The 16,380-nt window shown below is 42.6% G+C and overlaps 1 protein-coding gene across 3 annotated transcripts in view; it reads right to left on the bottom strand.

Annotated features, from left to right (window-relative positions):
• The window catches only part of MYO1D (myosin ID), a 275,272-nt gene that overhangs the window by 158,813 nt on the left and 100,079 nt on the right, over nucleotides 1-16,380 (bottom strand). For all 3 annotated transcript variants that reach the window (XM_063138455.1, XM_063138456.1, XM_063138457.1), the window contains 2 exons: nucleotides 4,301-4,371; nucleotides 65-139 (listed from right to left, as the gene is read on the bottom strand). In XM_063138455.1, the coding sequence (XP_062994525.1) occupies nucleotides 65-139; nucleotides 4,301-4,371 (146 nt within the window). The remainder of the gene's footprint in view (nucleotides 1-64; nucleotides 140-4,300; nucleotides 4,372-16,380) is intronic.

The following is a 16,380-nucleotide window of genomic DNA, read 5'->3' as shown; positions in this document are numbered from 1 at the left end:
GATCAGTAATATTTGCTCAGCTCTAGGTAAAGAGACACATGAATAGTTAAAGTTTTATGCTTACCTGTTATACATCAGGCGTTTGAAATCTTGAAATAAAGTGTCCTTGTTTTTATCAATGAATCCAGTGACAGAGTAGCTAGTAAACAAGAGAGAACGAAAAATTAATTGCACTGAACTTTCAGCAACACTTTCAAAAAGAGAACTTTCCATGTCTAGATCCAAGGAAGCTGTATAAAGTGATTATCTTTCAATACTATGCCCCCACACAGATTGTCAAGCAGCAAAGGAATAGTATCAGAATAAATAATAATAATAATAATAATAATAATAATAATAATAATAATAATAATATAGATTTCCAATGGTTAAAGTCAAAAATTAGTAAGTTTATTTCATACACAGTGGTTAAATTCACCACCAGAGAGAAGAACCCTATCTGTAGAAACTCTCCTCCATTTCTCCTCTTCTACAGTGTAATACCAGATGTGGTTAACAACAATATCAGTTAGTTGTTTGTGTGTTTCATGTTTGGAAATCCCTCCACCTTTTCTTAGCAACAGTTGCTCTCCTGCCGGAGTTTTCAAACAGCAGCAAAGTAAGTTCTCGTCTCATTTGTTTAAAAAGGACTGGGTTGGTGAGGTTCTTGTAACAGATACTTCAACAGGTTCCAAGGGAGTGTTGATTTTAGTCCATAAAAGACTGCCCCTTTCTCTTATTGATCATGATGGCTGCTTTCTAATCTTGGTTGGGAAATACATGGATAAAATAATTGCAATGATAAATGTATATGGGCCAAATATGGACTCTCCTGTGTTACGTGATGTGCTCTCATTAGACCCGTGTACAAACTTGCACACGTTCCAATAAGACTTACACCCGCTTATAAGGAATCTTTTGACATTGGCAATAGAGCGTCTGTGGCTAAATAAGGCGATTCTTATTCAAGAAACTTAAAGCACTGAAGGGGGTAATGCCACAATGGCACATTTATTGAAGTTGAAACAAATACAAAGGCACAAGCTAGCTTTGGGGAAATTAGCTGAGCAAGTAGAAGCTTAGAAGAAGTTTCAAGACTGAAAAATAGACTTTTTGAGACTTAAGAGCACACACACAGAGACAGCAGGGGAAAGAGGAGAGGGAATCTTTAAAGGCAGTATACCTTTCCTTGGGCTGCAGCCCTTTCCTGTAGACCAGAACTGGGGAGCGTTGCAACTCCTGGTCTTAGGTGAAGAGGAAAAGAATACAGCCAGGCAAAGCACTCACTCATGGCAGCTTGCTCTCGCAAGCTGGAATGTGTCGTATGCCCTGTGTTTTTCTCCTTTTTAGAGAGAGAGCGCTAGCCTTTATCTTCCCCCTAACTTGAGCGTTTTTTGTATGATCTTATCTAAAGATCCACTTGCTATGGGAACAAAAGAGGGTGATTTGGGTTGATGGCTGTACTTGATGCAGCCTGGAGTTCAGCAACAGGGCTGCATCAGCACGTGTATGACCAGGTATGACTCTTGCCCTCCAGCATTCATATTCTGCTTCGTTTTACCCCTACCTTTGTCTCTGGGGAATGCATTTGAAGAAGTCTATCAGGAAATGGTTACTTGACCTAGGCCTTCTGTGAATGCTCTCAATCTGTAGGTGGGGTTTTGGGTCGCTTCAAAATGGAGTCAGTACTGCTCACAGAAGCTACCTTGTAACACCTGTTATGTTTCACTAACGTTTTAGTCACCTGATAGATGTGACCTATGACTATATGATTGTCAGTGGGGATTTTAATGGGATCTTACATCCTTCTTTGGACAGAAACACACCAACCCCTAAGACCCAAACAGTGGTAAGACAAACACTTCAGTCCTATATGGCTGATCTAGGTCTGATTGATGTTTGGAGAATATTGCATCCTGATGATAGAGAGTACACTTTCATTTCACCGATACATCCTAACTGTTTTCAATTAGATTACTTCCTGGTTTCCGCTTCTTTATTGCAGCATATAAAGGATCGACACATTGGTAATTTCAGACCATGCCCCAGTATGCTTGGAGCTACAGCTCTCAGACTTGCCAAGGCCTTCGGGTCTTTGGCGTTTTAATGTTTCTCTTTAAATGATGAGAGATTTAAATCTCAGATCTCTGCTGAATTGGCTTAATATTTAGGTATCAACAAGGGTACTGTGGGTTCCTGTGCCATGGAATGGCAGCCAGCAAAGCCTTTATCTGGGGCCGAATCATTGCCTATGCTGCTTATAAAAAAAGACTCAGAACAATGCAACAGGTGCTTTTAGATAAGAAGTTGAGATCTCTTATAACCCAGTTTGCCAGTTCCCCATCAACACAACTATATCAGGAGCTACAAAATGTTAAATGTGAGTTAAACAATATTCTCTCTCAGCAAGTGGAATTTGCCCTAATTTGTTTGAGACAGATATACTGGGGAAATGGGGAACATCCTGGTAAAATATTAGCCCATCATCTTAAATATCAAAAAACATCAAAATGTCGTCATAGCCATTAAAGATGCGAATAACATGATACACACTTCTACTGATAGAATTTTACAATTTTTAAGATTTTATAGGAAGTTGTATAGTAAGGGTAGCGAGATATTGGAAAAGGATATGAATACTTTTTTTTTATCAGCATCTTCCTTGCTTAGATTCCTCACAAAGGCAATATCTTATGCCCCCTATAAGACTCAAAGAGATTACAAAAGCAATTACAAGTATGAACAATGGAAAATCTCCTGGTCCAGATGGGTTCCCAATTGAGTGGTATAAAACCTTCTCTAATTTTCTAGCTCCAACTTTACAAATATAGTTGAAGTGGGTTTATATTTGAAGTGGGTTTGCTTTCTTCATCATTAAATGACACTTAAATTACAGTCATCCCTAAACCTGGCAAGGACCACACAACTGTGCTAATTATCAACCAATTTCACTTATAAACGTTGACATTATAATATTAACAGTAACTGATAGACTGCAACAAGTCATTACAACATTGATCGGTTCAGATCAAGTGGGATTTATTAAAAACAGACAGGGGGCTGATAATTTGAAACTAGTTGTGGACTTGACAGCTTTAAATAGAAAAAAAACGGACCACGTGGCCATTGTCTCCTTGGATGCTGAGAAGGCTTTTAACAAAGTTCATTGGCAGTTTATGCTTGCTACACTGAGTAATTTTGGATTTCCAATAGAATTTTTGAAGAGAGTTAAAATTTTATATTCGACTCCAAGAGCAATGTTATATTCGACTCCAACTCTTGGAGTCGGATTTTATATTCGACTCCAAGAGTTATGACCAGTGGTTGGTTGTCGGCATTTTTCATGCTTGGGTGAGGTACTAGGCAAAGATTAGGGTGGGTTCCTGCATTGAGCAGGGGGTTGGACGCGATGGCCTTGTAGGCCCCTTCCAACTCTGCTATTCTATGATGTCCGCTTTCCCCTTTGATCTTTGATCTTTGTTTGGAACCCCTGACTTGTGCCATTAGACAGAAAAGTAGTACTCATAGGTTTGTGCATGTTGACTTGGAAATTAAAATTATTCTTTACACTGATAATGTTTTCTTGTTTATTTCTAAACTCCAGGCATCCATTCCCGCTTTGATGGAACTGATTAATACCTTCAGTGATCTTTCCGGTTATTCATTTAATTGGGTAAAGTCCTAATTGATGCCAATTGGAGATAGTATATTTCCTAGTGTGTTGGCTAATGGCCAGTTCTGGAAGCCCTATGGTTTAAACCTCTTTTCAAATGGATAGCACTCGGCTCTCGTTATATTAAACTAAGTAAACCCCGCCTGGTCTACACTGGTCTACACTGTCGGTCATTCTCCAAGGTTCCCAAGCATACAGCCAAGACACTTTAAATTGGAAATGCTGGGAATTGAATCCTGGATCTTTTGCATGCAAATAATGTACTGAGCAATTGCCACTTGTCTGAACACAATTCTATAATAAACAGTCACTATTAATTTATTTGGGCTCAGAAGACATAATGCCATGGAACAATAAATGCAGGAAATGAGATGGCATTGAGGAAGAGAACTTCGCATAATTTATTCTGGGTACAGAGATTCAGTGTTTTTTTTAATGACATAGCATACAAAACCACTACCCAAACAATATAAAAATGAAATCTCTTCAGACTTCAGAATTCCTTGGCTTTGCAAAAATCAAAAGGGGATAAAGACTAGTACTCTGGACCATAAAACAATATATACAAAGAAAAATAGTATGATCAAAAACATGTGCATGAAAACATTTCGATAGATACTAGAGCCGCAATGCGGGCACCACACTTACATAACATCTCCAGCGAAGTGTTTAATCCGAAAATCTCTGTCAAATTCCAGGTTTTTGTCCATAGCACAAAGCTTAAAAACAAATGTTTAAGAGATCACTGTTAAAATGCAGTTGATGAAAACTCTTAGGGGCTGTTTGCATGACACAGAATCATAGAATCATAGAATAGTAGAGTTGGAAGGGGCCTACAAGGCCATCAAGTCCAACCCCCTGCTCAATGCAGGAATCCACCCTACAGCATACTTGACAGATGGTTGTCCAGCTGCCTCTTGAATGCCTATAGTGTGGGAGAGCTCATAACCTCCCTAGGTAACTGGTTCCATTGTCGTACTGCTCTAACAGTCAGGGAGTTTTTCCTGATGTCCAGCAGGAATCTGACTGCCTGTAACTTGAGCCTGTTATTCCGTGTCCTGCACTCTGGGAGGATCGAGAAGAGATCCTGGCCCTCCTCTGTGTGACAACCTTCTAAGTATTTGAAGAGTGCTACCATGTCTCCCCTCAATCTTCTCTTCTCTAGGCTAAACATGCCCACTGTGGGTTATATACAAGGTGCATGCAGCTTCCATTTTGAATATGCATAACCCATGCATGCCACATTTGCATGACATGACAAGCCTGAGCAGGGGTTCAATATGCAACCTGGCTCCTGTGGGTGCCCACAGTTCAGCTTACATGTCAAAGTTTTTAACCGTTGTAAGCTGCCCAGAGAGCTTCGGCTATAGGGTGGTATATAAATGTAATAAATAAATAAAAATAAACATGGCACCTGTGGGTGCCCACAGTTCAGCTTACATGTCAAAGTTGCTTTTCGACCTGGATCTGGGCTTCAGAATTGGGGCTCTGGGTGGAGATTTCCTCCATAGAGTAAATCTCCAAAGAAATGGAAGCTTTTTGCTTGTGCTGAGTCCAACGCTGTCTCAGCGCGGGATGCAAAACAAGGAAGACATGTCAGTCTGAGAATGGCTGCTGCATGCTGCCGCTGTGCCCCCCCCCAACACAACTGCCCGTGCCACATGTCCCAGAAGTCTCAAGTTTCCTGAGACTTATGGGATGGCACCCAGAAGTCTCGCAAGACTTGAGACTTCCAGGACATGTGGCATGTTGGTTGGCCAGCTGGGTAGGCAGGTGCGGTGCATGAGTGGCCTGGCCCAGCCCGATGACGCAGGAGGCAGCCTGAACTGGCAGTGCATGGGGTGGCCTGGCCCAGTGCCGTCGATGGCATGCCACATGTCTCAAAAGTCTCAAGTAGCGAGACTTGAGACTTCCAGGACAAATGGTATGTTGGCTGGCCAGTGCAGCATATGGGGGGTGGCCTGGCCTGTAACGTCAGCTAGATGGGCAGCAGTGGCAGGTGGCCTGGCCTGGCCCTGGAGCCATGATCCAGCTTGGAGTGTTGGCCTGGCCCAGCCCTGGAGCTGCAGCATGGGCCTGAGCCAAGGGCGAAGGTGAGGCTGGGCAGAGGCAGCAGCAGTGCAGGCCCCGGGCGAAGGGGCAAGGACTGAGGCAGGGGTTGTGGAAGCAGCAGCAGTAGCCCATTTGTGAAGGGGCAAGGGGCAAGGCAGCGACAGCAGCAGTGCAGGACTCAAGGCAACCGGCCTTGGGCTGCGCTTGCTCCCAAGGAGAAGCCTCATTGCCACTCCAGCCACTGCTGTTTGTCCCTATGGAGACTGCTGTTGCTACCCTTGTGCTCCACTGTGGCTTTGGGCAGCAAGCTAGAAAACCTCTTAACAACAACAAAAAAGGGCACAAACCTATGCATGCTGACAAGAGAATTGCACATTTTACCTCCCTTTCTAATCTTTCCTTACAGCATATTTCCCATTTTCTGTTCAGTCTAGCACTGGTATATCCCCTGCTTTTTAGTCCGTCCGTTCCCCAATCCAGGACCTGTTTTCTTTAGAAAAATGGGGAATAATAGATTTTCTTTTCTACTGATCTTGAATGAGGACAGCAAAAAAACCTACCACAAAGAAATTTGTACAACAAGTAAAAATACATGTTAATTTCAGATACATTGAATGTCTTACTTGGTCTTTATTTCAGTGATTCTGATACTAACATATTATGTAGAACAGGTTTGTCTTAATTGTAAGCTGTAGAATCAGACATGTGACCAAGGCCACACACCCTGGGGGGCTGGTGATGTTAAAATGGGCCTACCTTGGGTGCTGGAAATGTTGGGGTGGGCACGCCTCCTTGAGGGTGGTCATGTTGTCCTCCTTTTTGGTTTCCAAAATATGGTCAGCCTAATCAAACTATTGTATCAATGGTACCTTACCCCAATGAAATTAAGTCATATTAGTAGCTCAATGGCCCGAAACGTTGGAGAGGATGTGATTAAATTGACACCTACTTTCATATGTGGTGGCTTTGCACCTCGGTAAACTAGGGGCTCATCTACACCAAGCAGGATATTCCACTATGAAAGAGCTATATAAAAGGCAGGAGCCACACCAAGCAGCACATAGCAGTATGAAAGCGGTGTATGGTCTGTGTCAATGGGCCCCAACAGTTGCCAGGGCACTTCAATACTGCCATAAAGCGGTAGTGTGGCTCCTGCCTTTTATATTCCACTTTCATACTGCAATATCCTGCTTGGTGTAGATGAGCCCTAGTTCTGGAGAAATGTCTTCAAGGAGTCTAAAACGATTACTCAACAAAAAATTGACTTCTCCTTCCAATTATTAGCCATTTTTAAGAAGAAAAAAAATCTTTGGCACATAAAGAACTCCTTACTTTCATGTGTTTTGCTACTAGAATGATAATAGGAAAAAGAACCATCAGCATCCCTTACTATAAGGAAGAAATAAACTCTGGTCTGTGGCATTGATTGAAAAGCTACAAAACAAATTAAGCAGTATAGATCTGAGACATATATTGATAATTTCTCTGGAATTTATTAATGTATTAAATAGGCTAATAGCAATAATACCTCCACCAACTCATAGAACATGCTGGAAAGATCTGCTAGGATAAGTCTTGGGGGGATGTTTTGATATAGTTTCCTCTAGCTTTGAATATATAAAATTACAATTAGTCCACTGTGTCACCTGATTAATTTGGTTTGATGCTGATTGCCTGTTTGATTATTGTGTTATGTTTGATGTGATTGGTTGTTACATCCTTTTGTTATAAACATAAAACTAAATTTAAAAATACTTTATTTTTTCTTATAAAAAAATGCTGTGAAGAAAAAATCCCACACAGCCTCAATGTAGAGAGACAGCTAACTCTTTAATGGCGTAGAAGGGTGTGGATGATCCTCGCAATCCTGTCCAAAGGCTTGATGGTAAATTCTATGGCATAACCATGCCAGTTGATGGAAAGAACCCAGGAATTGGCTTAAGTGATGTTGGCTTAAGAAAGGCTGTTGAGCTGTTCCCACCCTTCTTTTCCTGGTAGCCATTCTCAAACTTTGCACCCTGTCTAGAGTGTCAGTCTTAGAATTAACCATCATTCTTCATCAAAAGGTAGAGCCTCTATTCTGGACCAGGACTCCTTGTTAAACTTAAGCCATGCACCAGAGGTTGCCTTAGAGCTATAATTTGCAATGTGTCTGGTGCCATTACCCTATTGCCAAATTAAGCAGGAGGCTTCAGACTGAAAAGGTCTGGTAACTTAATGTTTGTCCTCGGAGAGATAATCCAGAAATGAGACCATTTTCTCCCAAAGGAGGAGCTGATAATTTTACTATTTAGAGGGTTATGGCTTGTCTTTCTTCCCATGGTGTCAAATTTCCTTTCTTTCTGATCAATGGGGGTTGTAAAAACCTTGCTCAACAAATTACTCTGATCGAATTCTATGATGATGGAGTTAGGGGTCAGGGGCTAGAACAAAAAGCCACATCCACTGCTCCTGGCTTCAATAAAGTTGCTCCAACCACTTGGAAGCTGGAGCAGTGGGTGACAGTTTCTGCCAGAACTCCCTGGCAGTCTGCAGTAATGGTTACAGCACCAGTAGGGTCAGACTGAGCAAAATCCAGAACTAGATCCTTTACCAGTTGAGTTAGCAGTTTCACCTCAGATTTAGGGACTTCAACACACAAAGTATCTGCTCTATATACAGAAAAGTATCCTTGGTAGGTGACACAGGGGACTGGGGTTTCCCTTTGTCAAAGCTGATGGGTCCACTGAGTCTGTGAAGACTAAATCCAACTGTAGGGCCTTGTCTCAGTTGAGGAGAGCAAGAGTTGTAATCGAGATTGCCCCTATGGGAACAGACGCCATTGACAATGTCTTGGTTAAAGTAGAGGAAAACTAATACTGCAGGTACCAATGGACAGTGATCACTGACTAACATGCATGGCAAAACAAGTATATAGGTGGTTTGTACAGTGTCTTGATACCAAGACACTGGAACCAAGGACAACTATCTGGGAAGTGTCCAGGACCAGTAGATGAGTAGACTCCCCCAATGTAGAGTACAGTCATAGTAAATGCAGAAGAAAGCACAGGGGTCCCTGTACTCATGGTCGAGGGTGCACTAACCACCAAGACTCATTCACTGGAGCCCTCAAGATTGCAGCTATGACCAAGTGGAGAAACAGAAGACCTCCATTGGAGGGGGTGGGGTTTGCTGTGGAGGGCAATTGCCTTCCAGGATAATGTTCAAAGTACCAAGTTCCCTCTCTTTAGAAGAACAGGAAGGAATCTTGTCCCATCTTCAAGGGGTTCTGGTATAACAGTACCAATTAGGCTCTCACCAGGTCAACCCAAACCTCATCTCTCTCTGAGTAGAAGCCAGTCAGAGTATCAAGAAAGACAAGCTGCTTACCTATAAGTGAGGTAAGTTCTTTGAGTAGTCATCTGTGCATTCACACATATGGGCTCTATGCCTGTATGGGGTCTCATTTCAGGAAACTTCTATAGCTGAGGCATTTTAGATTGGAACCCTTCCCCCATCATCTGCTGCACATGTCCTAATGGGTTCCTGCCTATTCCCTCAGTTCCTTGAGACTGATATTGTGGACTCAGAACTGAGGTATCCCTCCTCAGTATCAATATTGACATCAACATCGAAGTAGCGATGGTGGGTGGGTTGTGTGAATGCACAGATGACCACTCAAACAACTACAGTTACAGGTGAGCAACCTGTCTTTCTTCTTTGTGGTCTCTGTGCATCACATATATGGGCAGTTAACAAGCTGACTTAGGGGTGGGGGGTCGGAGTCTACGTCAACATCGATGACAAAGCAGCTCTCCCAAAGAAGTGGTCAGGTGTGCCCAGGTATCCATACGGCAGTGTTTCTTGACTGTGGGAGGCTTAGACTAAGCTGCCACATTGCAGAGGTTGGGGATGGCAGCGCTCTTGTCAAAAGCAATGGGAGTCGCTAGAGCCCAAGCTGGATGTGTACACACTGGAGTCATCAACGTGAGGCCAGATACCTCATAAGCCAGCATGATAGTATTGACCACCCAAGATGCAAAGCATTGTGATGACAACCCTTTCACTTTCCAGATTAGCATACAAACAAATGAGATTTTCAAAAAGGTTATGTTCTGTCCTTGAAAGAACCAGCGTTCTTCATACGTCCAGTGTAGGTAATGAACAAGTTGAGCAAGTAAAAATGCTGGTAAAATAATATCTTCGATTTAAATGTAAATCTGAGGCTATATTCAGTAGAAAAGAAATGTCAGGTTGCAACACTACCTTCTCCTTATAGAAGATTAGATAAGGAGCACTGATGTGGAGAGTACAGAGTTCGCTTGCTCAATGCACTGAGGTGACAGCTGTCAAGAAGGCTACTTTAAAGGAAAGATGTCTTAGATCAAACTTTTGCTGAAGGCTCAAAGAGTTTTGAGGACAGTACCTTCAAAACTACTGATATGCTCCATGCCAGCACAGTTGCTCAAATCGGAGGAGCGAAGTTCCTAACACCTCTGATAAATTTCTTTGCTGTCAGGCGGGTGAAAGTATGAAATCATAGAAATATAAAAACTTGGAGTGAAGAGCCCTTCTCAAAGAGGTTTAACAAAACCAGTAAAATGTCATGCATTGAAGCCATGCTGGGTTCAAAATCAAGATGGTTATTAAATTTTCCACACCATCATCCATAACGCTGACATATCCGGGTGCCTCACTCCACTGTGCTGCTGTATCAACAATGTCAGTATCTGTGAAAGCCTTCTGTATTGACCCTGCACAATCCACAGGAGAGGAGTGAACCATGGATGTCTTGGCCATGATACATCCTACTTACTTGTCTTGGAGTATTAGGATGCATCGTGTCCTATCAATGGAGAGCTTTGACAACACCTGTGTTGTCAAAGGAATGCTTGACCTACCGTGGAGTCTAGCACCACCCCAATAAACTGTATTTTCATTTGTAATGACAGGAGAGACTTTTCATAGGTGATGTACAGTCCCAGAGTCTGTAGCAGGGTGCAGGTAAGTTCTACAGACCTCAGTAGCTGTTCCCTTGTTGATGCCACTAACAACCAGGCATCAAGGCATGGAAATACATTGATTCTACATATCCAGAGATGTGCACAGTTGTGTACCACCATAAATTATGTAAAGACTGTTGGGGCAGTAGCAAGGCCGAAGAGGAGTACCTAGTATTGGTAGATGTTGTCTCTGATGGCAAAACGGGAGGTATTTGCAAATGATTGTTCAATGGCAACATGGAAATAAGCATTGCAAGGAGGGGGAGAATGGATGTCAGTCATACCATGCAGAATCTTTTCAGTGTAAGGTAATGTTGAGAAGCCATAGGTCTAGAATCAGTCAAAGCCCTCTGTTCTTCTCCAGTAATGTGAAATATCCGAAATAGAATCTGCCCTATAGTCGGCTCCTAGGGACTGGTTCTGTTGTGCCCTTTTGATGCAACAAGTCCACTTCTTGCAGTAAGGCTGGAATCGGGGCAGTCACTTCCACAGTATCAAATTCAATCCCATAGCCATGTAGGATTATGGAAACCACCTGTTGTCCAAAGTAATCCTGGTACATGCTGGGAAAAAGGCTGCAAAGAGATTGGTGAAAAGAGAGGTCTGAGCATATCAAAGGATAATAGGAAGGCATTCCTGTTCTTTGAGAATGAGTATTGCTTTCTTTGAGAAAAGGGTTGTTGCCTTTACTGATTTGAAGGTTGCTGCTGAGGGTCAACGGTGTCAATAAACTAGCAGAGGTTCTTGCCAGCATCTATCATACAGATACAGACCATAGAAATAAGCTTCCCAATATCTTGATCTGTAATAGGTATGCCCTCAGTTAGAGCATCTGTCCTATTCCAATGGAGAACGCAATCTCTCTCTCAATGCTCCACAAGGCTAATAGAAAACGCTCACAGATGGAGACAAGAACATGGGAGTCAGGAGAACCATGTCTCAGGTCTCTCCTTGGAGATCTGCCCTAACCACCAAGAGATTGCAGCAGGACTGGTGGTGTATCTCTAACTTCTCCCTCTGATGTCAAAGTAGGTTGTCTGTGCTCGATCGTCAGTGCTGATCTTGTGGTAGGGATTGGGACTGCAGTAATGGTATTGGTGGAGGAGCAATCCTTGGTATAGACAGTGGCTGACCTTGAAGGATTATTGGCATGGGAGACTGCTGTCAACTCACCAGGAGATTGGTGTGGCAGAGTCAATATCTGTGGTCGCTTTGGACTACTCTCCAGAGCCTCATGACTCTTAGGAGATTTTCTCTTTTTCTTCTTTTCCTTCTCCACAGCCAACAGTGCAGAATGTTCTGTAGTCTTGGTCTTTTTTTTATCAGCTTTTTTTGGCTAATGAGAATGCAGCCACCTGAGCATTGGTGGGAGTGAGGTGATGTGATCACATCATGCCTATATTGTGCCAGCAGCACTGGTTTCTGATGTGTTTCTGAGGGTGCGAGTGGCTATTTGATGGTGGCTATTTGCTCCCACAGTCGGTACACTTTCTGAAGGGGACCCTGAGGGGCATACGCTCCTTCGGGCAAGTGAAAATAAAAGTAAAGTAAAGAAAGAAAAAGGTAAGAAAAAACTAGAAGTCAAAGAAAGAAACAATAAAAACGGCTCTATCAGTATAAGTAATCTGATCAGAAGAAGTCTCTTAAACAAGGTGGCAACAATGGTGGATGAAAAAGAACTAAGGGAATAGGCAGGAACCCATTAGGACATGCACAATTAATGGTGGGAGAAGGATTCCCACCTAAACTACCTCAGCTATAGAAATTTCCAAAAACAAGGCTCCACACAGGAACAGAGCTCATATGTGTGATGCAAAGAGATCATGAAGATCATAGGGCTTTGTTTCCAGACCCCTGATCATCCTGGTTGCCCTCCTCTGAAGACGCTCCAGCTTGTCTGCATCCTTCTCGAATTGTGCAGCCCAGAACTGGACGCAATACTCTAGATGAGGCCTAACCAGGGCCAAACAGAGAGGAACCAGTACCTCACGTGATTTGGAAGCTATACTTCTATTAATACAGCCCAAAATAGCATTTGCCTTTCTTGCAGCCATATCGCACTGTTGGCTCATATTCAGCTTGTGATCTACAACAATTCCAAGATCTTTCTCGTTTGTAGTATTGCTGAGCCAAGTATCGCCCATCTTGTAACTGCCCATCTAGTTCCTAAATGTAGAACTTGGCATTTATCCCTATTAAATTTCATCCTGTTGTTTTCAGCCCAGCACTCCAGCCTATCAAGATCACTTTGAAGTTTGTTTCTGTCTTCCAGGGTATTACCTATCCCACCCAATTTTGTGTCATCTGCAAATTTGATAAGCGTTCCCTCCACCTCCTCATCCAAATCATTAATAAAAATGTTGAAGAGCACTGGGCCCAGGACTGAGCCCTGCGGCACCCCACTCGTTGCCTCTCCCCAGTTTGAGAAGGTTCCATTGATAAGTACTCTTTGAGTCCGATTCTGTAGCCAACTGTGAATCCACCTAATAGTTGTTTCATCTAGCCCACTTTTAGCTAGTTTGTTAATCAGAATGTCATGTGGTACTTTGTCAAAAGCTTTGCTGAAGTCAAGATATATGACATCCACAACATTCCCACAGTACACAAGGGAGGTTACCCTATCAAAAAATGAGATCAAATTAGTCTGACAGAATTTGTTCCTGACAAATCCATGTTGGCTTCTAGTAATCACTGCATTGATTTCAAGGTGTTTACAGATTGACTTCTTTATAATCTGCTCCAGAATTTTCCCAGGGATGGATGTCAGACTGACTGGTCTGTAGTTCCCAGGTTCCTCCTTTTTGCCCTTTTTGAAGATTGGAATTGTTTGTAACTGTGCCTTTAAAATTTCCTTTTTAAAATACTCCCACCCATCCTGCACTCCTTTTCTCATTAGGCTCACTTGTCACGAGACCTTACTTATCATAGTTCTGAGTTTATTAAAATTAGCTTTCCTTGCCCCATTTATTTTAATCCAGATGCTCTCGATGGGGCTCCCAGTCTGATCCGCCTGTATTTCTGGGCAGGGATAGGTATTTTTAACATATAGTGCAACTCCACCTCCCTTTCTATTCCTTCTGTTCTTTTTGAACAAGTTATATCCTTCAATTGCTATATTCCAGTCATGGGAGTCATCCCACCAAGTTTCAGTTATACCTATCAAGTCGTATTTGCCTTCATGTAATAAGAGTTCAAGTTCGTTCTGTTTGTTTCCCATGCTCTGGGCATTAGTATATAGACATTGAAGACCATGTGTTTTATAGTCTGGCTTTGTTCCTACATTGTTGCGGACACTATTTTGGGGCACTATTGGAGCTGTTCTCTGTACTGTGGTGCCTTGGCCGTCATCCATTGTTGCCTCAAGGTTTACGTCTCCCGCCCTGTAAGATTCAGTTTAAAGCCCTCCTGATCAAGTTCTTCATGCTGTCACCTTTTGTATCTTATTCAATGTATGGGAGATATCAGAAGAGAAAGTGCTGAGGGCAATGTAAATGGTATAGTGACAAAGACATCCCTGCCAAAGGGGAGACATCCCAGGAGTAGGATCTGCTCCATTACAACTGACAAACACTTGGTCTTCATTTTCTTACTACTTGAACCCAACAACTGAATCACTCAATGGTTGGTAGTTGAGGTGGGTCTGACTGCAGTGATGATCCCTCTGAAGCAGGTGCCACGGATTAAGGTGAAAACCAGATGAAGACACAATCAGTACCAATAGGTTCAACAACCTTGTTGTGCTAGAGACCAGAGTTTTGTCGGCCTGAGTCAGAAAGGACATTGAAGGAGGCTGTTAGAAGAAAATAAGAAGCTTTGGTCGGATCTTGGGTGCTTGCTTAGCCACCATCTTGGGTGCTTGCTTAGCCAGCAACATGCCCCATCTGTTCACTTTGCTTGCTGAATAAAGTCTTCACAATGTGGGTAAGTGTCTATGACATCCCTCCACCAAGATACAAGAAGCAAAGTAGGTATCAGTAGGCAGACTTGCACCCACATATTTGAAATGTAAAAGAAGCACTCAGCACTGTCCTCTCAGCACAATGAGACAGATAAGTTTGCCATACTGTGGCAGCAGTCAAAAACAAGACTGAGGTAATAGACAGCAATCACCCTCCTTGAGCATCCACAGGATGGTGGACAGGGCTTCCCACCTAAAATCTCAGCTTTGGAAGGTTCCCAAACATAGCTCATCTTCTATCACTGCCCTGGTTTTCTAGCATACTCATGTATGAGAGATAGTAGCTCTGAGATTTACAAAGCTAATTTACCCCAAAACCCATATAGCCGAAGTATTCTAGAGGCATTAACTAGTCAGCTGAGGATTGAGCTGCATATTCACCAGCAGATCTGGGTCATCAGGAAACAGCTATAAAGTGGCATAGCTGAACCCTCCAAACTTTCTCCCTCAACCACCTGCCCTCCAGTTGCTTTTTCCATGGCCAAGTTCCAAGACCAGAAGTTATACTGGCTGTGTGTGGGACAGGATGAAATTGCCTGGGGAGAGGACTTGGAGAAAAGTGGTGGGTGAGTTCAAACATCCAGCAAGCTGCTTCTCCACTTGAAACCCCTATATAGGAAAATACATGTTTACTGTAAGATGTGGCATAGTTACAGCATTCATCAGCTGATCAATGGACTTGAGGAGTGACACATGCTCATGCCTCATTTCACATATTAGAGAATACTTTATTCCTTATGTGGAAATTCTCTGTGTAGGAAAACTGTAATGGATGAAAAATTGTAATGGATGTAATTGGAGGTGGGAAAGAGCATGATTCAAAGTCAAGCTAGAAAAGCAGATTATACACTGCCCACCACTGTTACTGTATGTGGATAGCAAAATCTTTTGTTAGGCAACACAGAAGAAGCCTCCAAATTCCGATTTCTATTTTGTGCACAGTAAGCTTGGAGGATGGCAACAAGGGAGAGGGCCTTTTCAGTGGTTGCCCCCCGACCGTGGAATGATCTCCCCGAGGAGGCTCGCCAGGCGCCAACATTGTTATCTTTTCGGCGCCAGGTCAAAACTTTTCTCTTCTCCCAGGCATTTTAACAGCATTTAACAATGTTAAGTTTGTTTTTAATGGACCCCAGAATTGTTGTTTTTAAATGGATACTGTTGTTTTTATACTGCTTTTTATGTTTTTGATGGTTTTTAAATTTTGTATAATTTTAATGCTTACCATTTTTAATTGTTGTAAACCACCCAGAGAGCTTCGGCTGTGGGGCGGTATATAAATGTAATAAAATAAATAAATAAATAAATAAATAAATTGTAATTAATTGTAAAGGTCTAAGAAATATGCAGACCCAGGAACGCGATATTGTTTTATTATAGATTATTATCCATAATAATAAAAGTGGATGTATGTCTGTCTGTCAACGCCATAGTGCCATGACCGTGAAATGCAGACACCTGAAACCTGGCATGCATATTAAAGGGATCCTAGGAGTGCGCACCTCAGGGTTGTTCTTGTTCTTAAACAGACAGGTTGCTTACCTGTAACTGTGGTTGTTCAAGTAGTCATCTGTGCATTCACACATAAAGAAGTATCTCGTTCGGGGTACTTCTATGGCTGAGGAATTTTTGGCAGGAATCCTCCCCCACTGTCCCAGTCACTTGTGGGTTCCTGCCTATTCTACTGACCACTGTAGCCTCAGAACTGAGAAAAGTACCTTGGCGCCAACCTCGAAATT

Source organism: Elgaria multicarinata, chromosome 11, assembly GCF_023053635.1.
Source record: "Elgaria multicarinata webbii isolate HBS135686 ecotype San Diego chromosome 11, rElgMul1.1.pri, whole genome shotgun sequence".
NCBI lineage: Eukaryota > Metazoa > Chordata > Lepidosauria > Squamata > Anguidae > Elgaria > Elgaria multicarinata.
This window is presented reverse-complemented; position numbering and strand designations above follow the sequence as displayed.